The sequence below is a fragment of the Aquila chrysaetos genome, chromosome 16 (assembly GCF_900496995.4).
Source record: "Aquila chrysaetos chrysaetos chromosome 16, bAquChr1.4, whole genome shotgun sequence".
NCBI lineage: Eukaryota > Metazoa > Chordata > Aves > Accipitriformes > Accipitridae > Aquila > Aquila chrysaetos.
Window position 1 is genome coordinate 30444388 of NC_044019.1, and position 24938 is coordinate 30469325.

The window sequence follows — 24938 nt, forward strand, 5'->3', positions numbered from 1 at the left end:
GCTCCGCGCATGCGTCCTTCCACGCCGAGGAGCCGCCTGTGCACCCGCCCCTCCGTGACGCATGCGCGCCCCTGGCCTCCCCGCCTCCCTCCTCAGGCGCATGCGCTTCCGCCTTTCCGGGCGGTTCCCCGCGCGGCGGCCAATGAGGAGCGGCGGCGGGGGCGCGCGCGGCCGGCGGGCGGTGCGCAGGCGCGGCCGTGACGTCGTGCCGAGCCGCCGAGCGCGGCGACGGTTGGTGCACGGGAGCGTTGGTCGCGCGCTCGCGGCCTCCCGCCCGCCGCCGGTGAGTCACGTGGGCCGCGAGCCCTCCCCGGTCCTCCTGCCCCGCCCCTCCCGCCGCCGCCCCTCGCCCGGCCCGCCGCCCCCCCCCCCCCCCCCTCCTCCTCCTCCTCCTCCTCCTCCTCCTCCTCCTCCTCCCCTCCCCCCCCTCCCCCTCCCGCGGGCACCGGCTCCGCCGCGCAGGCCCGGCCCGCCCCCCCCCCCCCCTTTCGCCGACCGGTCTCCCGCGCCCCTCCCGGGGCTGCCGGCCGCCCCCGGCCGCCGGCCTAGCCAGCCCCCGCGGCTCCCTCCCGTGTGCCGCCGCCCCCGTGCGCGGCTCGGGCCGTGCCCCGGTTTCCCCCGCGCCGTGCTTGCCCGGGGACCCCGGCGGCCAACCTCCTGCTCGCCCCCCTTCCCCCCCCGCCCGCCTTCGGCTCCCCGGCGGGGCCGCGGTCGCGGGGACCGGCCCCTTCCCGGCCCGCCCCGCGGAGGGAGGGCTCAGCCGCCGAGCACCCCCGCTGGCCTGTCCCTCCGGCCGCCCCTCGGGCGTCCCCGGTGAGGGTGCCCGCACCCCCCCCCCCCCCCCCCCCGCAGCGCCGTTCCGCACGGCCGCCCCTGCCTGACGGCCCCGGTTACCGCCTGGACGAGAGCGCCGCTTCCTCTGCCCCCAGCTGGCGCGTCCTGCTGGGCCCCGCCAGCCCCGGTCCCTGCTCCTCCCCTGAAGCCCCGCGTCCCTGCCCCCGTCTCTTCAGGGAAGCCTGTCCTGGGAGGGTGGGGGTTGCCCTAGGCCGGGGGGAGCTGGGGGCGAGCGTCCGGGAGGCAGGAGTCATGGTGCGGGGCTGGGAGGGGAGAAGGGCCCCGAGGATTACAGCCGCTCCCGCACAGGCGTGGGGCACGAGCACGCCTAAACTGGGCTCATCTCCACGGTGGTCTGCATCAGATGCGCGCCCCGAGACAGGCAGAGGGTGCAGCCGTGCTCCTTCAGCCTCAGCATGCGTTGCTTTTGCTTTGCAGCGCTCTGCTTCCCGTGCCCCAGCTGGCAGTGTGCGGCTCCCTCCTGCCTGGGTGGGTGGAACAGCGGTGGCCTGCAGCAGGGAACTTTCATGTGGACACATTTGCTCTCCTGTACCTGGGACTGTCCCCAGTGCTGCTGAGAAAATGTTAATAATTTTGTTTTTTGAAAGCCTGCTGTCTGAATGCACGCGCTTTGACTCTCGTGGCCTGCCGAGGACCAGAAGTTAAAACCCTGCTTTCCGGCCACAGAGTCCTGTCCCATGCCTCCAAAGCGTAATTCCTCCTCAACGCGTGTTTCCGCGTTGTGTTCCCCGGTTTTGGCAGTGTCGTGGGTTGCATTGGCAGCTGTTCAGCTGACCTCTCCTCAGAAGTCCCAAATTCTAAATAATCCCAAATTATTGCACCTCTGTATTTGGTTGCATCTCCCCAAGATGAGATGAAAACCCCGGCGTTCTGCCCCCCTTCATCTCCCTGATTTGGGACTTGATCGGCTGCTCTTGCATTCCTTGTGTGGCCTCCCTGGGAAGCAGTTTCCCTGCGATCTGCCGGCTTTTTCTCCAGCACGGATCTGAATTTGGGTGTTTAGTGAGGCAGGCTTTTCTGTACTGATTTTGGGGGGGGGTATAAAATACGACTAGAGCCTTGTCTGGATCAAAACGAGGAGAGTTGATCTTAGAGCGTCTTAGTGGGCTTAATCTAATTATCACCTTCGCTACCTCCGGTTGAGGCGGTGGTTGTTCTTCAGCAGAGCGCTTTATTCCTGTTGGTTTCTGAGGTATGAGCCCCGACTGGAGCCAGAGAAGGTGGTAATTAGGTGGAGCTGACGGGGTCCAACGGGAGACCTTTTAACTCCTGTTTTAGAGGCTTGTTTGGGGGCATTTACGTCTGTCACTGTGCCCGTTGTTTCCATCACCGACTGTTGCATCTCATAACGCAATGGCAAGAGGGTGGACTTGTTCCTCCCTCGCTGCGATCCATAGAGTGAGACACGGCTCTGATGCATGAGATGTTGTTCTTCCCTGCTTTGTCTATAAAATGGGGCTAATCCCATGTAAACCAGTGAGACGGGCAGAGGAAGGAGGACAGGAGTGGTGTGAGCCAGGCCAGGAGATAAGCACTGTGTGGATGCCAGCCTTCTCGCTGTTATCTGCAATAAAATATTTGTTCATTTTCTGTATCTTATTCTCCTTGAAAAACCTGTACATCTAACTGTGGAGAGAAGTGCAGTTATGTGAGATGTGGGCCATTTCACCTGAAACCAGGAGGACGGCCGTGGAAGCCTAATTCTGGCCAGGTTTACAAACTTCTCTGCAGAGCAGAAGTGTCTGATACACGTTGCTGTGCATCCTCCTTTTGAATTAAAAGCAGGAAAGTGTCACCAAATCATCTCCTTGAGGCAGGGACTCCTCGTTACGTAGAGTGCTGAGCGCAGTAAGGCCTGAGTTCTATGTTACTGTGGTGCGGGTAATAAGAAAATCGTCTCCTATGGGGAGGCCTTGCGGCTTCATGTTGCAGCAGGAGTCTCGGCATTTACCTTTCCCCATGACATCCAGCCGTCTGACGCTGACGGCTTTGCCTTTTAGTTTGTAGTCTGCATCTCAGCAGTCGATGTCCAGTCCTGTTGTCTGGGCTGAAAAAATCCTCCTTTGACTTCTTGCTGTCTGGGTTCTGTCCAGGACACCCAGCAGCAGAGGGTTGCTGGCTGGAGCTTGTTTCTGATCTCATCGGTACCTCTCCCTGCTGGAGGACAGTGGCGGTAGCAGAGAGAAGTTGTGTTCTCGTGTTGGTGGTCTGCAGCGCAAGACGCTTGGTCCGGTTCAGTTGTGTTGCTGGCTGGCAGGTTCAAGAACGCTTTTGCTCTCTCTGCTGATTTAGAGTCTTAAATCTCAGCAGTAGATGATGTGCAATGTCAAAATTAGCAGAGAGAGCCTGTGGAGGGAGAAAAGGGGGGTTCTTGATCTCTGGCTGGCCTTCTTGCTTGGGCTCAGCGGTGAGAGGTCAGGGGTGCTGAGGCTGAAGACAGCAGCAAGCTTTGGAACAGGCTTCTCCATGTAACTCCAGGGTGTAGTTAATCAAAACAAAGTGGGAACAGGTAAAGCACATCCTGTCTTGTGCGATCCTGGATCTGCCCTGTCTGGGAGTTGCCTCACATGGAAGGAATTGTTTGTCTGTTTGACCTGCACCATGGAAACTCGGCTGGTTTGGGATAGGTAGGTAGGTAGCTGTGGATCGCAGTGAAGTGGCGCATGTTTAGGAACCACTAACTGAGAGTGAACTCTCTCCTCCCCGTGCCATTTTGCTCCTGTCCCTGGGCGGTGGTGAAAGGTGGTGTGTTTAAGGGAAGCTTGTAATGTTGATGTGTGTGTTTCCTCCTTCCAGGGGTTGAGGAGCTGCAGTGGTTATCGACAGTGATTGAAATAAGGAAGGGAGTGCTGTGAGCTGGTTACATGTGTTTTCCCCAACCCAGCAAAGGTGGGGAGAGCCCGGTGAAGCGTGTTTTCATGTCCTGCCTGATGCTTCAGAAAGATTGAGCCACAAAGCACCCGGCTCTTCAGGCTGTGTCTGGGTAGATTGCTAGAGAAGGCAGTGAGAAGAGGGCTTGTAGCAGACCGCATAAGGCAGGGTGGAAAGCCTGGTAGGAGGGAAAGGAGGAGGACAGGGCTTCAAGAAGCAAGTGCTGGAAGAAGAGGAAATTAGAGTGAGACTTTACAGGGCCTTAACTGAAGAAAAGGAGACTTAGGCTGAAAGAAATGGAAGGTGGCAACAGTCGCACTTGCAAACATCCTGAGGGGAGGAATTGAAAATTAAAGGAAGTCCCCAGAAATGGAGATGAGGGAAGATAGAAGCAGCCTCTCGTGTGAGTCGAGGGAAACCCTTGAGACTGGGGAAGTGTGCTCTGTAGGTGGCTGAGGAGAGCAGAGCTGGGAAAATACTCTGACAAGGGGGTGCTAGGATTGGAAAAACAGGTGGAATTCCCAAGGGAGAGGGAAAGGGGAGTCGCCGGTGACACTCATGCTCAGTAGAGTTTGATTGGGGGAGGAAGGAGTAGGGCTGAGTTGAGGGCAGGTCCAGAGAAGCTGGAAATGAGGAGTTGCTGGGCTGGAAGTGGCAGAGGGAAAGGAATTGGAGGCAGGAGTGGAGCCCATATGTGCCTCAGGTAAGCAAGACGAGCTGGGGACTCTTTTGAGCAGGGAAGTCTGTGAGCGGCCTTTGCAGATGGGGACAAAGTGGCCAGAGAGACAAAGGGTTTGGAAAGAAGGTAGAGGGAAAGGAGGGGTTGATAGACTGGAGGTAGACAGGTTGCAGGGCTGCAGAAGGGGAAGTCTAGGGAAGAAAGCGCATATTTGGGAGAATCGGTGTGAACGTGGCCTGAATCAGCATAATCTGTAGGAAGTCTGGGTGGATTTTGCTTGTTTCTCCTGGACGCCAGGGTAAACAACATGGGTAGTCAGGGTGAGGTAAGCCACGTAGTTTAGCCCAAAGAAAAGAGAAGAAGATACCTTGAAGTTCGCACAGCAGAGATCCTGGCACACCGTGCCATGCTGCACCCTCGATGGCTTCAGCAACCTGGATGTTGCCAACCATGGGAGGATGGGACTGGTTTCCTCGTGGTCAGGGCATGCAGGCATCCTGGCCTTGGCTTCCCTCTCTCGGCTCAGGCGCTCGGCAGGCAGCAGGCTGTGCTTCCACAGCGCCGGTCTGCCTGGGCCTTTCCATGAGGGTGGCCTCTGCAGCAGGGCTGGGGCCGATGGGCTCCAGAGGGGTTCAGCATGCCATGGGGCTCAAGGAGGGAGTGTCTGAGCCGCGTCGTGGCTCTGGGATTCAGGCAGGATGGGCTCAGCAGCCTTTCGCAGGTTTGATGAGTTGTGGAGTTATTCTTGGGCCAAGGCAGCAAGGAGCTGGGGATTATATTTGCATTGCATCTTGCTTGGGTGTCACTAATGACAGCGCTCGGGATTTCTCCCCCATGCGTAGTGCTTGTTCAGGTAGACTGTCCCATGAGCAATTATCTCGACTCGTACATTCTTTATTTGATGAGGAGCTCGCTCCTGCGCTGCCTGGTGTTTGTTTCTGTACTGCGCTGAGGTGGCACGCAGATCTTTGCAAAGGCACAGTGTGCCACATCACCCCACGTGAAGGGTTGGAGCACTTAAATTCGTGCTCCCGTCTTCAAGTGGAACAGCTGAGGTGGAATGGAGCAGGACCTGCTCGGGACGGTTGCTTGGACTCCAACCTTTGAGGGAAGCACCTCGCCCTGATCGAGGAGGACACTGATTGCACTGTGCAGGACAGGGGTGAAGATGATCTCTGGAGGAGGAACATCACAGGAAAAAAACTCCTTCATTTGGCAGTATCTGTTTGAGTTTGAGGTGTGGCTTTGTTTTCATGGCGGAGACTTTCAAAGGGCTGGAGTGTTCTGTTACAGCAGAGGAGCGTGTTAGCAGATTGCTTCTGCTAAAGTAATTAGCAGTGGTGTCATCTTTAAACTTCCAAATAACCTATCCCTAGAATTGCTGTCCGCCTGTATTGCAGCAGCTAGCTCAGATGACAAGCACTTCCCTCCCTGGGTGATGGCACAGCAGGGCTCATCTTTGTGGGGTGTCAGGCTTTTCCCCGAATCGTGTGTGTTGGGGCTTGTGCTCAAAGCTCAGTATCGTATTTGGTGGGGGGGTAGAGCGAGGCCGGGGAGTTGCTGCTCTCCAGGGAGCTCTGCACCTGCTGGGGAAAACAACTGTTTTCTCTGTTGTTACTCTTAAAACTCCCCACAGTCGAGAGCTGCTACCAGGTGAAACCAGAGCTTTCCCCAGCCGGCTCACAAGCATCAGTCCAGCATTTCCTCTTGGTCGCAAGGGCAAAAAAACTTGGTTTGAGAAGGTTGAGCTTCGTTTCTGCAAAGGAAGAGCCGCTCTGCAGTGGGAGCGGTTTCTTCATTAGTCAGCCAAAGTGACTGACGCCTTGTTTTGTGACTGAACCGATTTAATTGTAATACATTCTTGTCATTAAATGTGCCTTTGATTTTGTGCTGCAGTTCTCTCAACCTTCACAAGTGTTTAGTCAGCACTAGATATTTTCCTGTCCACCCTGAAGAAAAAAAACTTTGAGAGGCAGAAGAGGAGAAAACTGGAAAGAGAAAGCAAACAAGTCATTAGGGCTCTGTACTTGGACCTGCAGTGCAAGGGAGGCCTCGCGATGAAACAAGGAGGCAGCAAAGTGGAGAACGGGTGACAAATCGAGGAGCGGTTGCTGTGGCAGTAATAATCGGTGCAATATAATCAGTGTCTAGCTCGTCCCTGAGCTGCGATGGGCTCTTGGGCGTTTGGAGTTTGGCACAGGTTGGTGCCTCCTGCTTCCATTTCCAGAAAGGTTTGGTTTTTCATATTTTCTGTGGCGTGCCCTCCTGCATCCTCATGATCAGCCAAGGGTGGCATGTTCCCAAGGGCACCCTAAACAATCGGGGCTACCTAGTGAGAACCCAGCTCTCCTTCGTCCAGAGCTACGAGTACCTCCTCCAGTCGAGGCACTAGTGTTTTCCACAGGCCTCTCCTGTCTCCTACCCTCTGGGGGAAGGGGACAAGATTCCCGGCTGTCTTTTCCTCCTGCCGTCTCCACCCTCATATTAAATCTCCAAGCCTCTGATCAGCCCCCTCACCTCAGGGGAGCAGGCATTCTCTAGCATTCGGACTCAAGCTATAACTGCAGAAGGGCGTTGGGCAAGAAGTTGTTGAGTCCCTCATCTTATTCAGGGCTCAGCTTGGATTTCTCAGGTGTTTTCAGATGGGTTAGGTGACTCGGCTTTCTCTGCAGCAAATGCCGCAGGGCCTTGGGGTGGGAAGGGAGATAGGAGGCTGTGGCTGGGCTCCCTTGGCTAACCACAGACTGCACGGGGTGGTCATTACTCCAGTTTTGCAGATGTGGAAAGGGATGCTGATGTTAGGTGATAGACCTGGGACTACAGAGTCAATCTGTGTCAGAGCTGGGCTTGGAGATCGGCATCTTACTTGCCGATCGGGACTTGCCAACAGGGTTTTAAATCTATCAGGCACTGTTTCCATCTTCCACTAAATGCCTGCTCCCTGTCCTGGGAAGCTCGGTGTTACTTTAAGTGAGTGTTTTTACATGACTGTGTCTCTTCTCTTGCCTTGTTAATTTTTTTTTTTTTTTCCTAGGTGTGGCGTGGTGTACCAGGTGCCAAGTTTTAATGATTTTGTGTAGGTTTTTTAAAAGACGAAAGGATTAATGAAGAAGAATTTTAGTGAAGGAAGGGGAGGAAAAAAATGGAGCAGTTTGGAACAAACTGAGATCTTCCCCCGCACAGCTCGGGCCATGGCTGAGACAGACCCATTCAGCACTGTTTTCGCCATCAGTTGTCTCCTGGGTTTGTAAAAGCGCTCCCTGAAAGCTCCCCTCCAGATCTCTCCGTTATCCTACCCTGTGCTACTTGGAAATGGTTGCCACAGAAAAGATTTAATGAAATTCCTGTCAATTCCCAACCACTGAGTGGATACTAAGCCCGTGGAAAGGCCTGGGGGCTCAGGAGAAAGGAACAAGTAGGAAGAGGACGAAAACACACAATCTGCTGAACCTTCCCCTCCCAGCCCCCTTGCAAAGAAAGGATTTACAGCTCAACCTTGCACCAGCTGTTCCTCGGCTTTAACAGTCAAGAGAGAAATAAATAAAATTAAACGGCCACCACCAGCCAGCCAGTCCCGGATCCTGGTGAAATCAGGGAGAGTGTTTCTGTGACCCCTTCCAGTGAGAGGGAGGAGGCAGCGGCGGGGGCAGTGGCACAGCAGTGCTGTGAGGAAGCTGGGCAGATTGCTTGCGAGACAACCCCCTCCTCCCGTGCAGCAACCGGAGGGGGCTGCAGCATATCAGAGGGCAGGCTAAAAAGGAGAAGTGGCTTCCTCGAGACTCCTGGAGTGGCTTTTTTGCAAGAAGTTTATCTTGCTCTTTCCCAGGGTGCTCACTGGGTGGGAAGGTGCGCTCAGCTCCTCACCTCGCACATCGTGCTCATCCCCTTGCCTGAACCTGGAAGGCTTCCTTTTCCCTTGGATTCTGGTTGCCAGTGTCATCCGTGTGGGGACCTCCTTTTCTGCAGGCTGTTGCCTGACAGAGGGAAGCTTGTAAGGGCTCTCGGCATTCCCGCCCTAGCAGCTGTTTCAAATCCAAATCCAGTTCTCGGTTCTGAATTTTTAATGTTTTTAAACCTCCTTCCGTGTGCCCACGAACTCTTGCAGGGCAGAGCGTAGCGGGGACTCCTGGGCCTCGCACTCCAGAGACCGCTGTGGACTTCTCCGGACTGTCCACTCCGGTCAGAGCTCGCCCTGGGAGCAAGCACAGAGACTGGGTAGCGGTTTGCCCCCGTCCCTGTCCCCTCCCCTTCTCGTCTTGCTCTGACTCCCGCTGGGCCTGGGCTATGCTGCGGGGCGGATCCCCCACCACAGCTCCAACATGCCAGCAGCATCTGGAAAGAGATTCAAACCCAGCAAATACGTCCCGGTCTCAGCTGCTGCCATCTTCCTAGTGGGAGCCACCACCCTCTTCTTTGCCTTCACGTGAGTCCCAGCTACTCAACCAAAGAGCGGGGAGGGCGAAGGGAGACCCGGGGACCCAGCCCCCTCTGTGCCGTGCCGTGAGGTTGGGGGGGCAGAGACTGCACGGGGGTTATCTGGGAGAGGAGCTGTGACTTCTTGCCAGACTAAAGGGGGGATATAGTGCTCCAGGTGCTAAAGGATGGACGATGGAGCAGCACTGCAGTCCATCAGAGCAGTTCAGCCTCAGCCAGACCCATTTCACTCGGTTTTCCTGTGAGGTGAGCGAGAGGAAGCGGGGCGCGGTGGATGCCAGTGAGGCACCTTGCCACTGCTCGGCTCCAGTTCCTGGCAGCCACTCCTCTCCTGTCTTCGGGTCTTTGCACAACTCACTTGTCTCGCTGGCAACTCTCTCACAGGTCAGCCAGGCTGGGAATTAGTTTGTGACCTGTAGGTGGAAAATGGCAGAGCTAATTTTCTCCTTTGGAGCTACGTGAAGTGGTTTCATGGACTGGGGCAGGCTCCGTGTTATTTTTAGAGTTTTGTAACTGGTTTGTGAGCCGCAAAGGAAAGTTCAAGGAGAAGTACTCTGACCCCTGCATGGATCTCTCACTGCTGTTGATGTCAGCCTTGCCCTGAGGAAACGAGGGTTTGGTATCTCTGGAGAGGACCTGAAGGAGGTGGCCTGCCAGCAGGTCACTGGGGCCTGAGGCAGACGCCTGCGTTGGCCTTGGAGCCGGTGGGGAAAAGCCAGGGTGTAAAATGGTACTAGTTGCTGGAGAGTGCCAGACCGTACCAGAGGGATCTCCCTGGGCTGGGAGAGGGGTAGGGCTGCTGCTCACGTTAACATTTTCCCTTCCTGGGTGACAAACAGCTTATTAACACTCGCTTGGGGCCGAGCTGAGCCAGTTCTGGGTCGGTGGCGGGGGGGAGGCAGGACCTCAGGGTGCCGAGGCGGCTGCTGAACTGCTGTGCCAGCGCTGAGCCCCTGACAGGGAGCTGCCTGTGCCGAGGCAGCGTGTGCTGGGCAGGAATGCTGGAGCACGGCAACCAGGACTGGCTGCCAAATCCTGCAGTGTGTTCCTGGGATTGGGGTCTGAGAGGGGATGTGTTTTGGGGGACAGCAGAGAGATCTGTAGATAAGACAGGTGTTTCTTTGTGCTCATATCTTGGAGGCCTTGATGGCATCTCCGTGCAAAGGGTTTGGGATTGTTCTGGCAATCCAGAGATGTGCCAGCTGCTGGCCTGGGGGGTGCAGGCAGCCGCTGTCCCAGGCAGGGGAGAGGAAGGCAGTGGGTGACTGCTGCCTGCATCCCCTCAAGCAGGGTGCCTGTTGAGCGGCTCCCTCCAGCCAGCCGGCTGCCCTCAGCTCTGCTTTGCCTCTTGAGCATCCCTCCTTTCCTCCTCCTGTCCAGCGGTTACTCCTCCTCCTGCCCCAGCACAGCAGAGGGGCAGAGCACGCGCTGGTCTGAAGGCGGGCGGCCCGCAGCCTCAGCGGTGTGCTCTGTCCTTCCAGCTCTCTCCAGGGAGGCAGGAGATGAGCCCAGTTCCCTTTTTCCTCCCTGCGTAATTGACTGTTCCTCTTCGCTGCCAGCTGCCCCTGGCAGGGTCCTGCCTGGGCAGAGAGGGAGGTGCACCCCCTGCTCCCAGGGAGCCTCTCCCGCTCCCTGGGGTGGCTTGCTCTTGCAGGGCACCTTTCATTGCACCCTGGTGAGAGCTTTCCCCGCCGAGGGGTTTTACTGCTGGCGCTGGGCCGGCGGGGTCACGGGGATTAACCAGAGCTGCGGGAGGCAGCTCCTCCTCGGAGGCAGAAGGGCCAGACGTGAGGGCTGCTGCCGGTCCCTGGGATGGAGCCATCGGTGGCTGGAAGGTCACCGTGGCTTTAACGCCTGGCAACAACCAGGCAATAAAAGAGTAATTTGACGACTAAAGGACAGAGCCAGTTTGATTCACTCCTTCCAGTGATGGGAGGCAGCTGGTGGTGTCACTCAGCAGCGAGCAGCAGTCCCCCCACCGAGACACAACGTTTATCAGGCCGGCCTTGCTGACAGCTCACAGGCTCGAAGTTTTGCTGCTTCAGGCTGTCAAACACTTGCAGGATGTCGCTGACCCTGTGCTACCACCTCAGGGGGATGAAGGAGAAGAGGAGGGAGTGGGCAGTGTCCTCTGAGCAGCTGGGCATGACACACCGTGATTTGGGGGGACAGGCGTGCCTCTGCTTTGTCACGGGGGGCTGCACGCTGCACTTTGGAGGGGAATAGCAGGGCAGCCCTACCCCCCAAACCCAGTCCCTGCTGCTGTGGCCAAGCCCACAGTACCTGGCTGTGAGCTATCGCAGCAGCTGGTAGCAGCCGCTTATCAGCGAGCGGCATGGTGCAAGGCATTGCCGGGAGCAGGCGCCGGTGCCACGGAGCAGGTTTGTTCAGAACAGGAACACCTGGGCAGGGTCGCTTTAATTGTAGGTCAGTGGATGTTATTTAACCTACTTTAAAACATCAAATTAAATCTCAAGCAGAGCGGCAAAGCACAGCGCACTTTCACACGGGTTATTTGGCGGGGAGGGAATGGCGTTACTCCCTGGCGTTACAGTTGTCTTGGGGCAGTTTCCATCTGGCTGCTGGGGTGGGGTGGAAGGGACGTACAGACCCACAGCGAGGTTTGCCTCCTGCGTGATTACTGCTGTAGGATTGTTTCCTGTGGATCACTTTGCCCCCCTTCCCCACCTGGCAAAAGACAGGCAACACGGCTGCAAGCCTGCTGCCTGGCCACGCTCGATGCCGGCCGCTGCCTGGCCACGCTCGATGCCGGCCACTGCCTGACACGGCAGCAGGGTCTCCCTCCCCAGCACTTGCTGTCTCTGCCGTGCTTGCCACAGACCTGCTCGGGAGGGTTACGCTGTCAGCATCGGACCTGCAGCTCGTACTTTGGGAGGTGCAATGGAAGTTGTGAGGTGGGGGGGCTCTGGGACACCTCCCGTGGGGCCTCCTCCCAGGCAGAGAACAGCTGGGGCTCGGCACAGCTCTCTTGAAAGGCTGTGATTGTGTTATTTCTAATGTATCCACCAGACACCTTTTGGTCCATCCACACTGGCTCAGGATTTGTATCTCTGGGCCAAGAACTCTATTTAATTGATTAATTTCATGAGGAGATGCTGCAGAACATGTGGCAGTTGAAATGAGCTGAGGCCGATTGTGCTAGAGGGAGTGGGCGTCTCTGACTTGCTGGGGTCTCAAAGAGGTGCTGCTTTAGGACCAAAATTCCCCCTTGGGGTCAGTTTGTCCGTTTCTGCATCTCCCCCCTGGCCTATACTGGTCCCTGCTCCTCGTGCAGTTGGTGCTCAGCCTCTCCTTCCCCTCCGGAGGCAGGGAGCACCTCCGAGCTGATGGCTAGATAGCGTGCCATCAGTTGGCCTCTTCCTTCTGTTCGCCTCAACTCTTGCTCATGGCCACGGCTCAGCGTGGCTTTTGGGGCTGTATAAAAGCCTGCAAAGTATGAAGTGTTTCTTGCAATTAGGTGAATCTGTCCGCAAAACCTCTGACCCCAACTTTTCCTCCCATCCTTGCAGCTGGGAAGTCTGCGAGGGAACTGCGCCTGTTTGGGAAAGGAGCTCTCGCCTCTTCCAGCGTTAGTGGAGGAGAGAGGAAGGAGAGGCGTGAGGATGGGGATGCCGGGGTAGGATGTGGCAGTCCCTGGAGCCGGCGGTGCCTCTGGTGCAGGGTGGCATGCACGCTCCTAGTTGGACCCAAACTTGTGTGACGGTCGCGGCGAGCAGGGGTTGTGTTTGCAGCAAGGCCTTCGAGAGAGCTGGAGAGAGAGGCCGCGAGTCCAGCCCTCCTGCAGCAGGTCGGTGAGGTGAGCCTAGCCCTGGCACAGCGCCGGCCCCTCCTCACTCGGTGGCGGGTCAGAGTCCAGGGGTGCAGGCAGGGCGGGGAAGGTGTCCTCGGGGACGGCTTTCTTCCAGGAGAGGGCAGGGGATGAGGGGCCGCAGGGTGGCTCTGAGCCTGCGGAGGGGAGGAGAAGCCAGGCTGGGGAGTGACAGGCTTCTCCTGGTATGACTAGTGGCAAAAAGCCCGTCTCGGATCTACATGTGACTCAGTTTGCCTGAGGTTCCCTGATTTCTCTTATGTGCTGCCAGAGACAAGTCTCGACAGCTCTTCTAGCGATGGGTGTGCTTCGCATCCTAATCTGGAGAGGGAACTTGACGAGTTCCTTGGGACCTGTGTGGCCACGGTGGCGAGCAGCCTGCCTCCTCCTCCTCTGCAGAGCTGGAGCCCACACTCTCCGGCTGCTCCTGGTGTCAAGGCAAGGTCTGCAGCCCCGTGTTCTCCATCTGGGAGAGCAAAAGGCAGGAACACGTCAGTGCTTCTGATAACAAGGTTTCCCCTTGGGGATCGGCAGCCACCCTTGCTCCCTGCACTGCAGAGGACCGTGTTCCCTCCCGTGGGGTGGGGTTGATCTCGGGGAAGTGACTCCCCTGTGTTGGGGCCCACGAGCATGGATGCCAGTGGGTAGTTTGGCTCGAGTAACGTATGGTCTGTGTATTGTGAGGATTCCTGCTTCCCTCCCATGGTATGGTGGGGTCTGTGGCTGTGGAGAGAGCTGGGAGGGTGGCAGGCAGTAGGTTGCCGTGCTTGGGAGCGCCGGGGAGGAGACCCGTAGCATTGCGCTTGCAACCTGGGAGTGGTCAACCTGAGGCTACCCTCATAAGCTGCGGGTCCTCGTGGTCCCTGGGGAGGGTCTTCTGCTTGCTCCTGGCCTGTGAAGTCCCACCCTGGGGTGGCTTTGCATCCCTGGCTGGTTGTTCAACATGTAAAGTTCACTCTGTGCAGAGTAGCCCCTGGCAGCTTGCCTGCCCAGTTGCACGCAGCTGGCAAGACCTGATAAGGACAGGGGTTGTAAGCTGGCCCTGAGGCACCACACCAGCTTCTCCGATTGATTCTCTTTTCTTAAGGCCGAAGGTCAATCTTTCATCCACCTGCAGCATTTGGCTGGCAGGTTGGCTCTCGCAGTAATCAGGGTCCTGCCTTAGGGCTCACGGCCACTGAAAATGGAGACTGGAGGCTGGGTTTGGAGGACATGCTGCAGCGAGCCCTCCACTCCGTCTGCAGCGGAACACGCAGCCCCCAGAGCAGAGCTGGAGAGACGGGAGGGATCAATGTCCCCAGGCAGGTCTCCTCTGTTTGATCCATTGGCATTGGTCGCCCTTCTAAACCTGTTGCTGCATCCTCCTCAGTGCCATGGTGTCTGGAGTCTGCTGGTGCTCCCTTAGCTAAATGGTGGGTCTTTCTCACACCTGGGGACCCACTGTCCTGTCCCCTGGGAGCCGTGCTTCTCCGTCCTGGGAAGGGCTCAGTGCCCAGACAGCGCAGGAGCTGATGGGAGAGGTATTCCCTTCCCCCTGGAAGGCCAGTCCTTCCATCTCTGCCTGCCCCAGAGCTTTTCCTCTGTGCCAGCCCTCGCTGCGGCAGCTCAGTCCTTCCCCTGCCTTGCCAGGGTCTGTCTTTCGAGGATCTGGGCTGCATGTTTGGCTCAGCCTTGCTGTTGGCATTTCCCTTGTGCAGGGATGGCTGGCGTGCAGTGGGTCTCCCTGGCTCCCCTCCATCCCTTCCAAGCAAAGATTTGGGCTGGGATTTCCCTTCCTAGAGAGATGAGCTCCTTGCTCAGGGTTTCTGGAAGGGCTTTTCCTACCTTTAAGGCTCATCTGAGCCCCCCCCCTGCCCCTCTTCCTCCAGCAGTCTCTCTTCTGCTGCTCTTAGCTCTGCAGCTCAGCAGAGAGCAGAGCTGGGGAGGCTCCTCTGGAGTTGGGGGGCTCAGCTCAGTGATGTGGGGTGCTTGGCTCTGCCCGCCCTTGAGGCAAAGTGACATCGCAAGTGGCCACCTTCCCCTTGGCACTGTGTCTGGTGCCCAGCGCAGGAGAGGAGAGAAACACCCCTCCAAAGGGGCTGCTGCCCTACGAGGGCAGAGAGCAGGCCTGTTGGGTACCTCAAAGACCAGGACAGCAGTGGTGATGGAGAGAGTTGGGGGCTAATGAAGCCACTCATCTCCTTGAAACTGCACTGCCAGCAAGGCCCATGGCCCTGGAAGCTGTGGGGAATGGGCTGTTTGCCCCTTGCCCAGCTCTCCTTCAGCTGCTGGGCGAGTACCTGGGGGCTGTCAGCTCCGTGCTGGCTCCCTGCCTTGACAGCCTGCCCTGCCGCAAATACCAGTTTCCCCTCTGCGAGACTGGGAGACTTTCTCACCTTCATTTTCTGCAAACCACTTAAACCACTTGAGCATTTCTTGCCGGTGCTGTTTGGTGGGTGGCCGGGGGCAGCCCTGGCAGCAGCTTGGTGCTGGGGGTGGGTGGGATGAGCCCTCTCCCTGGGCACAGCCTGCCCATCGGAGGGGAAGGGGAAGCTGAGCTAGGTGTGAGCTCCTTGCTCCTGGCATGGCTTCCAGTCCTGTGGCAGCTCCCGGCAATGCTGGTCATACTGGGCTAGCTGGGCTCGACGTGGCTAGTGTGTTTTTCCCTTGCTCAGGTCTTGGCCTCGCAATGTCGTGTATGTCCTGTACCTCTCCGGAGTTGCTCTCCGAGGGTTTTGGGACACAGATTGGAGAGGGCTCCTCCTCGCCACCCCGTCCATCCCAGCTGCGCTGGTGCCGCCCGCTCTGTGAAGAATCTGCCTGGCCGGCTTCCAAAGGAGACAGCAGGGCCGGCGCTCTCGGGAGGCAGAGCCGGCATGGCCGGTGCCGGGTTGTAAAGGAGCCGCTCCCCACCCTGGAGGAGAGCTCTTGGTGAAATGCTGGGAGATGCTGTCCCAGATACGTGGAGGTGGGGAGGCATCGCCCAAGGTGGCCAGGAGGGCGAGGCTCCCACCCCAGCGAGGTGCTCAGGGGCTCCTGAGCAGCATGGAGGAACAGGGCAGGGATGTGGAAGAAGTTTTGGAGAAGACAGCTTGCAGGTGCAGCTCTGGTCTGGTGTGCAGGGACGGGGTCTGGAGGTGCTGCTGAGGGTGAAGGCGCCAGGCCCCACTTCAGGAGACGAGGAGGAGGAGGAGTAGTGTGCTGGCTGGCAGAGCAGGGCTTGGCTCCCGGTGCACTCCTGCTAGCCAGATGTCTTGTAAAGTCAAGAGGGTTTGCCCTCCTGCTCTCTTCTTGCCCTCATTGCTGTGCCTGGATGGGGACTGCCTTGCCCTTGGCCAGTGGAGGGCAGGTCCCGCTGCTGCTTCCCACCCTCTCTGGGTGCAGGGAAGGGCCAGGGCATGGAGCTGTGCCTGGGTACGCCCTGCCCGCCTCTCCCTCCTCTGCTGCCAGGTGGGTGCCAAGGCAGGTGTGCCCACTCCTCCAGCCCGGACCCGTCTTATCTCCTGGCCACCATTTGCCTGGAGGCAGCCCTCCGCCTGGCACCATCCCCTGTCCCCTCACACGCTGCCCTGTGTGGGAGGGTGCCCTGGACTGGGCTGAACTGGGGGCAGAGCCCTGGACCAAGGGCTCATTCCCAGCTGGAGCCTCACCAGGGCTCCCAGGGCTGCCGTGACAAGGACAGGGGCTGCCTCGCTGGCGATGGGACCTGTCGCCCGGCTGAGTCACAGCGGGTGGTGACGGAGGAGGGGACGGACCAGCGCCTGCCCCTTCACCTCTACCTGCTCGGGGGCTGCGGGGGGATTACAGCGCAGGCACCATATGTCACTGCCCGTCGAGCCCTGCGCTCTGCCCCTCTCTGCTCCTGCTGCCTAAATCCATCTACATTTATCGCTGCGGGGGGAAGAGAGGGACAGATGCTGTCCTAGATCTGCGGGATTAAACTCCCAGCAGCAAAGCAGATTAGGGTATTACGCTGGCGCCTCTGAGGGGGAAGCCCACTGTCCTGAGCCCAGCTCGCCCGGGGCAGAGGGGAACGGTGGTGATTCCCTCGCTGTGCTGCCACGGGGCCCCTTGGCCAGGCCCACGGAGGAGCTGGGTGCTGGCTGGGGCAGGCTGGCACAGTGATGGGGTCCCCATGTGCCACTGGAGTTGTCTCCAGGCTGGGCTCCAACTCCAGGATGTGAGGAGCAGGAGCAGCTCTGGAGGCACTGGAGCTGCTGCTCACTTTGCATCCCCTTGCAGGGTCCCCTCTGCCCACCATGCTCACTGGTGTAACGCATGGAGGGCGACGTTCAGGTTCCTAGTGGCTGGATCCCTCCCGGGCATCCCTTGTGCCATCAGCCTGGCTCACCCCATTCTCACCACCACCTGCGGTCGCTCCCAGTGGCAGCAGCGTCCTGCGCTGGTAGCGCCCGTGGGGCTGTGGGCACAAGAGGGGTGTTTTTTGCTCTCTGATGATTTACTGGAGTGATTCCCACATCAGCCCCCCGCGGGTGCTCCCCCAGGGCTGGGGGTTAGGCTGGTCTGTGGAGGGTACCCGAACACACCCTCAGTCAAACTGGCCTGGGTGCAGCTCCAGTTCAGGTGTGGAGGGCCCTGGGTGGGAGCAAAAGGAAGAGTTGATGGCAGGGAACCTCCCCAGCTGCCTGCCTGGGCAGGAGCCTGAAATACAGCCCAAGAGCAGGGAACGTGGACTTCCCATCCAGGCCACCACCGAGCATGGCAGGAATGGCTTACAGGGACAGCTGTGGGGCTCGGAAGGGGCAGTTAGCGCCCGCTCAGCCCTCGCTTGCTCTGAGGGCACTGTCGGAGCTCAGCAATGCCTGCCTGGGGCTGTGTGGGTTGCGGGGGGCAATACAAGGGGCAGTGGGAAGCGCCAGAGGAGTGACCCGTGGGACAGGGCCTGGGTGTCTCACTGCTTTTGTGCCTGCAGGTGCCCAGGGCTCAGTCTGTACGTCTCCCCAGTCATTCCTGTCTACAATGCCGTTGTCTTCCTCTTCGTGCTGGCCAACTTCAGTATGGCCACCTTCATGGACCCAGGCATATTCCCGCGAGGTGAGTCTGGCTCTGCTTGGGGAAGTGTCTCGGATAGAGCTACCTCCTTCTGCCGTTCCTCTGAGGTAAAGAGAATTACCTGATCCCAGAAGGCTTGAGGAAAGTCCTCCTTGCCCTGCCTGGGTGGGATCAGGTGGTGACACACACCACAGGGACGGTAGCTCTGGGTTCAACACCCAGCCTGTAGGACCAGGTGGTGGAAGCAGCGTAAATCCTGGCACCCCGTATCGGGTACCTGGGGCTCAGGCGGGTGTTGTGGTTTCGGAGCAGGGCCTGGGAGTGCCCCCCATCCTCTACCTGTATTTGGGGGTCTTTGGCCGGTCCCTGTGCCAGGTGAGATGGGCCTGGTGACAGAGGAGGGCGATGTTAGGCATCTCCAGCTCAGGAGGGCAGGAGGCTGGCTGGGCCCTGGTGTCGCCTTCCCCCACGCCCTGACACATGGCTGTGCTGGGGTTTCCCCATCAGCTGAGGAGGACGAGGACAAGGAGGACGACTTCCGAGCTCCGCTTTACAAGACAGTGGAGATCAAGGGCATTCAGGTGCGCATGAAATGGTGTGCGACCTGCCGCTTCTACCGGCCGCCACGCTGCTCCCACTGCAGCGTCTGCGACAACTGTGTGGAGGTGAGGAACTGCTGGGTCTTGATGCCTCTTCATTTCCACGTAGAGTTTAATACACAGTGCAGGAAGGAAGCCCTGGCAGCCAAGTCCCTCACCGTGTCTTCTCCCCACTGACAGGAGTTTGACCATCACTGCCCCTGGGTCAACAACTGCATTGGGCGGCGCAACTACCGTTACTTCTTCCTCTTCTTGCTGTCGCTCACCACGCACATCATGGGAGTGTTTGGCTTCGGCCTTCTGTACGTCCTCTACCAGGTGGAGGAGCTCTCCGGCGTCCGCATGGCGGTCACGTATCCTCTGTGAGGCTGTAGGACCAGGGCCGAGGAGGGAGGGCGTTGGTGGGGCTGGGGACGGTGTGCTGTGGGGCAGGGCTGTGGCTCTTCCTTAGCTGGCTGCTGATAGCATGGTGGTGATGTGTGTGGCCGGCTTATTCTTCATTCCCGTCGCTGGCCTTACGGGGTTCCATGTGGTGCTTGTGGCAAGGGGCCGTACTACCAACGAACAGGTATGCCTGCAGGGCTGATGTGGGGCTGCTGGCCCCTGCCAGGCCACATCTGGGTATGTTTTGGGGCTCCCCGGGACTGGACAGACATGGACAGGCTAGATCGAGGCCAGGGAAGGGCACTGAGCTGGTCGGGGCCTAGAGCACAAGATGTCTGTGAGGGGAGGCTGAGCACACCTCGTCTGTGCAGTCTGGAGATGGGGGATCTTTACTGCTGCTGTTAGGGGTGGCTGTAGAGAGGATGGAGCTGGGCAGGCTCTTCTCGGGAGGGCAAGAGGCGACAGGCACAACTTGAAATAAGGTAACTTCCAGTTAGATGCTAGGGAAAGACTTTTCCCTGTCGAGGGTAGTTGGATGCTGAGACAGGGACCTGGAAAAGGGGGAGTATCTCCAAGTATCTCCCTCCTTGGAGATTGTCATGAGTGAGCTAGACAAACCCAGAGCAACCTGACCCAGCTGGGTGGACCAGAGACCCCCTGAGGTCCCTGCCCACCCCAGTACGCTGCTATGATGCTCCTCATCCCACAGGTGACGGGCAAGTTCCGTGGTGGCGTCAACCCTTTCACCAATGGTTGCTGTAAAAACGTCAGCCGGGTCCTCTGCAGCTCCCCGGCCCCCAGGTGAGCCTGGCACAGCATGGTGGTGTCCCCTCAGCCCTGCAATACCTGGGCAAACTGCCTCATCCCGAGCGCCAGGCCTTGACCTTCCTCCTGCCCCTCTCGCTAGGTACCTCGGGCGCCCGAAGGCTGAGCAGACGGTGCTGGTGAGACCCCCCTTCTTGCGGCCCGAGGTGTCAGATGGTCAGATCACTGTCAAGATCATGGACAACGGTATCCAGACAGAGCTGAAGAGGACGAAGGTGAGGAAGGTGGGGATTAGCGCTCCCTGCGTTGGGGCCCTCCATGGAGCCCAGGGGTGCAAGCCTGCATCTGTGAGTAAAGAACCGAGTGAGCCTTGTCATGTTCCCCGTCCCCCTCCGTGTCGTCTTGTTCTGTGTCCCCACGGGACGGAAACCATGTCCCTCCCATGCGGCAGTGACCACATGAGGCTTTGCACCCTCCATTGCCCTTCCCCATCCTGTCTTTCCCCCTCTCAGCATCCTTTGGAGGTCCCCCTTCCTCAGCACTTCCCAGCACGCACCGCCTTCAGGCGCTCAGTATGTTGGATGGCCCAGGAGGCAGCGAGAGCCCCGTTAATGCCGCTGCCCGTTCCCTGCCTGCCGAGGGGAGGGCTGAGGCCTTGGCACCCCCTCTGATCCTCCCTCTGCGCTTTGTCTCTGCAGTCCAAAGGAAGCCTGGAGGTGACGGAGAGCCAGTCTGCTGACGCCGAACCGCCACCCCCACCTAAGCCAGACCTCAGCCGCTACACGGGCCTGAGGACACACTTAACCCTGGCCACCAACGAGGGTAAGGAAGGCACGCAGGGTCCCAGGCAGCCGCTGGGAGGGGAGCCCAGGGCTGTGCCAGACAGACCAGGAGCCAGGGCCATAGGCGGAACAGGCTGCAGGGCAGACCCGAAGCACATCAGCACCACCACATTGTGGGGCAGGACATGCCCACGTTTCCGGGCTGGTGTATGTGGCCCCTTGCACTTGGAGAAGCCTACAGGATGCTTACAGCCAGCTCTGCTCCATCGGAGAGGAGCAGGAGGCCGAGCCGAGACAGCGTGGTGCTTGCCCAGAGCCCCTGTGAGCTGCGGTGGCCTGCGACGGGCAGGCTTGCAGGCTGCCATGCTGCAGGCAGGTGCAGGAGCATCGCCGGGATGAAGGAGGCGAAGGAGTGGCAGGCCTGGTTTGGCAGCAGAGAGCACGTTTGAGGCAGCCTGCGTGACTCGCTTTCCCCGTTTCCCTGAGCGCCGGTGAAGCAGTGCTCGGAGCTGCCTGCGTGGGCTTGGCGAGAGAGGTGGGATGTGAAGGGCAGAGCTTGGAAGCAGCTGCTTCCCGCAGCAGGCTGGAGGCCTCTGCAGCTCTCCCTGTGCCCCCAGCTGGGGCGCAGCACTGCCCGGCCCCGCTGCCTGGAGAAGGGCTGTGGCGTGTGTGTCAGTGGGGGGACCAGCCAGCAGGTCCATGGAGTGCCCGGGTACCCACTGACCCCTCCATGCAGTGTGCACCCTGCTGACCCTGGGGCTGCTAAAGAAGTCTCCCAACCGGGGCCACTGCAGGGGCATGGAAGTGCCAGCCCCAAACACATTGCCACAGGGACACGTTTTCCATCCCGCTCCGTTTCATCCGCCCCTGGTGCGCCTCTCCTTGAGCCCATCCCTCTCTCCACCTCTGCCTCCCTGGTCTGTCTGCCCCAGGCTCAGAGCCGGTTCTTGGGAAGGGAGGGCAGGGCTCTGCATAGCGTTCCTTTCCCTCCACAGCCCTGGGGAGCTGCCGCGTGTCTGAGTGTCTTTCTCTCTTCCCCCACCTGCAGACAGCAGCTTGCTAGGCAAGGACAGCCCCCCGACTCCCACCATGTACAAGTACCGGCCCGGCTACAGCAGCAGCAGCAGCTCAGCGGCCTTGCCCCACTCCACCAGCGCCAAGGTAAGGCTGTGCCCACTGCTGCCTTCCTGAGGCCGGGCAAGGGGGGAACCCAGCCTTGAGGGGATGCCACCACGTTCCTGGCTGGGGGGAAGAGTTTGGGGTGGGTGTTGGGAGCTTTGCAGGGTCCCCATCTTTCTATGAGTGACTGATCTGTCTCTGCCCCTCAGCTGAGCCGAGTGAACAGCCTGAAGGAGCCCAACTCCATCTGCGAGAGCAGCCGCAAGCCCAGCTACCGCTCGGAGCCAAGCCTGGAGCCCGAGAGCTTCCGCTCGCCCACCTTCGGCAAGAGCTTTCACTTTGACCCGCTCTCCAGCGGCTCCCGCTCCTCCAGCCTCAAGTCGGCCCAGGGCACAGGCTTTGAGATGGGCCACCTCCAGTCCATCCGCTCGGAGGGCACCACCTCCACCTCCTACAAGAGCCTGGTGAACCAGACGCGCAATGGCAGCCTGTCGTACGACAGCCTGCTCACGCCCTCCGACAGCCCTGACTTCGAGTCGGTGCAGGCGGGCCCGGAGCCCGACCCGCCGGTGGGTTACACCTCACCCTTCCTCTCGGCCCGCATCGCCCAGCAGAGAGAGACCGACCTGCATGGCCGCTTTGCCGGCGCCGTCTCCCCCAAACACGTGCCGCCCCGTGAGCCCTCGCCCGTGCGCTATGACAATCTCTCCCGCCACATCGTGGCCTCCATTCCGGAGCGGGAGAAGCTGCTGCAGCAGCCGACGGCCCTGGGCAGGGAGGAGGACGCGGGGCTGGTGGACTCAGGCATCCAGTCGACGCCGGGTTCCAGCAACGCCCCCCGCACCAGCTCTTCCTCGGACGATTCGAAGCGCTCACCCCTGGGCAAGAACCCGCTCACCCGCCCGGCCCCGCCACGCTTCGGCAAGCCTGAGCCCCCCCAGGCGCTCCGGGTGCGCTCCCTGGGCTCACCCGACCAGCCTGCCACCCCCCACCTGGGCAAATCCGTGTCTTACAGCAGCCAAAAACCAGCGTCTCAGGCCAGCGTCCCCGAGATGGAGGAGGTGGCCTTGCAGCCCTTACTGGCACCAAAGTAAGTACCAGCGCCGGCCACCTCGCACAGAGGGGGGCCCTCACCCTGGAGGGAGCCAGCCACCCATCGAACCTCCCCTCCCTGCTTGCTGCCCCCTCCAGCGCTCCTTCCTCTGCACCAGCACCTGGGGGCAGCGAAACGCCCCTTGCTGGGGAGCGATGCTGCACCTAGCCTGGAGAAGGGCGAGAGAGAGATCCTCCTCCTCCTCCTTCTCCCAGAACAGAGCTGGTGTCCCCCCCCCCCCGCCATGCCTCCCCGGGACACCCCATGGGCCTCTTGGGGAGGTGGAGTGGTGTGTGGGTGCTGGAGGTCCCCGGGGAGGGGCAGGGCTGTGGCTGTGCTGGATGCGGGACCCCTCCTGGGGGTGACAGCAGCCCCACAGCCCTGTCCTTCCCCCCCCACCCCATGCCCTCCCCCAGTGCCCTGCTCCCTCTCCCTGCTCACGCCCTGTGTCCATCCTTCCTTCCCTCCCCAGGGACGAGGTGCAGATGAGAACAGCCTACAGCAAGTCCAATGGGCAGGCCAAGAGCCTGGGCTCAGCCCCCCCGGGCCCGGGGCAGGTGCCCCTCAGCAGCCCCACCCGTGGAGGAGTCAAGAAGGTCTCTGGCGTGGGGGGGACCACCTATGAGATCTCGGTATGAGGGGCAGAGCCGCTTGCCCCCTCACCACCTCCCCAGCTGGCAGCCGCCGGCCCCAGAGGGGCATTCTGTGGCCGGACACTCTGCGGACTCCAGGGAGAGCCGGACTGGGGGGAGACGGGCCAGCGGCCCCCACTGCTTTTCTCTTTCTCCACCCCTCCCCGGGACTTGGGGGGCTGACACACACCCGAGCGGGGCTGCTCTTCCTCCGCCTGCCGAGGACTGCCGCCAACAGCCGCCCCAGCCGGGCGTGGGGAGTTCGGGGGGGACCGCATCCTGCAGCCTCGTGCCCCGGCACCATCTCGGCTGGGCCAGCCACTTGTGGGCCTTGTGCAATCAATCGCTCGCCTAGCGTGGTAGGAATGGATTGTTTTTAAACCAGAATACTTTTTTTTATTATTATTGTTACGGATTCTATTTTTTTTCTCTTTCTGAGTTACCAGGTGTGTGTATATATAAATATCTATATATATAAATATAAATATTAAAAAAAAAAAAGCAGAAATTATATATCTTACCCAGAGAGAGGAAGAAACTACCCGTTCCCTGTCCAGGGTCTGGGCCCCCACCTCGTCCTGGTCCCCAAAGGAGGGATGTGGGGCTGGGGCCACCTCCTGCGTTCATGGAACAAGCTACAGCAGGCGCCTGGTGTTGCCCTCCCACCCGAAGCGGGGCTGGCAGGGCCATGGGATGGCAGGTGCCCCACTGGGGTGCCCTGTCCCCCCACCAAGCCCCGTCGAAGGCCGAGGTGCTTTCAGCTGAGGACGCTCTGCTCCCTGGTTCCTCGCTTGTGAAGCTTCCAGCCCTCTCTCCTGGGGCTGCTAACACCCAGGGAGGAGGAAGGGCCAAGGGGTAGCCCCCCTCCCCACACACTTCCCCAAACCCAACCGCAAGCTGGCACATGCGGGCACTGGCTGGCGCGGAGAAACGCTCACGGGCTCCAGCCTTTCCCCACCAGCAGTTTTTGCTCTTTTTATATTTCCCCAGGGTTTGTGTTGGTTGGGGCGGGGGGGGGTGTTTTTGTTGCCTTTTTTTTTTTTTTTTTTTTTTTTTAAATGGGTCTGATAGGTTTTCTCGCTGTCACGTGGTTGTTTTATTTCCATTTGGGGAAGAGGAAGGCCAGCGGGGTGCATCCCCATAAAGCAATATTTTCTCATCACATACCAAAAAAAAAAAAAAAAAAAAAAAAAAAAAAAAAAAAAAAAAAAAATGCAGCCAAGGAGCTCAGTGCTCCCTGTCCCCCCCAACCCTGCCCAGGCAAACCACCCCATGCGGGGACCCACAAAACTTCAGGCACTACTTGACTCTTTCTCTATGGCAATATCTCTCCCGTGGCCTCTGCAGAGCCACACCATTGGTTTTGTTTTTTTTTTTTTTTTTTATTATTATTAGCCATTTTAAAAATGAGGAATAAAAGGATATTTAATGAGCCACCCCGGCAGGCATCCGTGTGTTTTGTTTAGCGTCCAGGGACGGAGGAGCCCCTGAAGGGCTCTGGTCCTTCAGGGTCTCAGCCTTCCCTCCCTCCTCTCAAGGGGGAGAGCAAAGGGGGCCCAAGCAGAGCTGAGCCTGGCCCCATTTCGGGGAGGAATCTCCTCAGGGTGCTTTTGGGCAAACTCTGCTCCTGAAGAAGGTATGGTTTTTTTCAGGGTGTGAGGAAAGCTGTTCTGGGGAAGGTGTCGCAGGGGCTGCTGAGGCTCAGGATCCTGCGCAAGGTGCTGGGACCAAAGGAGGACCTTGGCATTGTGCCGTGACTGCTCCTGGAGCTCCCGGGGCCTGTGACAGCAGCCCTGGGCACTCTGCCAGCAGCCACCTCCATGTGGGGACACAGTGCCTCTCCAGGGTCACTCCCATCCTCGCCAGGCCTGGGAGGTGCAGGGCAGAGGAGCGCAGAGCCCCTC

The 24938-nt window shown here is 59.3% G+C and overlaps 1 protein-coding gene across 2 annotated transcripts; it reads left to right on the plus strand.

Moving 5' to 3' along the window:
* The first annotated feature begins 161 nt into the window (after positions 1-161).
* Positions 162-24470, plus strand: ZDHHC5 (zinc finger DHHC-type palmitoyltransferase 5). Of its 2 annotated transcripts, XM_030039400.1 has the most exons (13): positions 162-283; positions 7440-8396; positions 8511-8828; positions 17581-17702; positions 18168-18325; positions 18440-18612; positions 18725-18827; positions 19353-19444; positions 19551-19755; positions 20107-20230; positions 21239-21351; positions 21519-22399; positions 22875-24470. In XM_030039400.1, the coding sequence occupies exons 3-13, from the start codon at positions 8725-8727 to the stop codon at positions 23038-23040; spliced, it is 2241 nt and encodes a 746-aa protein (XP_029895260.1). In that variant the 5' UTR covers positions 162-283; positions 7440-8396; positions 8511-8724; the 3' UTR covers positions 23041-24470. The 2 variants fall into 2 exon arrangements, with proteins under 2 accessions (XP_029895260.1, XP_029895261.1); XM_030039401.1 differs by having other exon boundaries at positions 7440-8828; positions 19551-19683.
* The last annotated feature ends 468 nt before the right edge of the window (positions 24471-24938 follow it).

What these genes read in the sequence shown, in the direction of transcription:
- ZDHHC5 (XM_030039400.1), top strand. Translation starts at nt 8,725, where the DNA reads ATGCCAGCAGCATCTGGAAAGAGATTCAAACCCAGCAAATACGTCCCG. An exon ending in GCCGTACTACCAACGAACAG is followed by an intron (nt 18,828 to 19,352) that starts GTATGCCTGCAG and finishes CTCATCCCACAG; the next exon opens with GTGACGGGCAAGTTCCGTGG. An exon ending in CAGCCCTTACTGGCACCAAA is followed by an intron (nt 22,400 to 22,874) that starts GTAAGTACCAGC and finishes TTCCCTCCCCAG; the next exon opens with GGACGAGGTGCAGATGAGAA.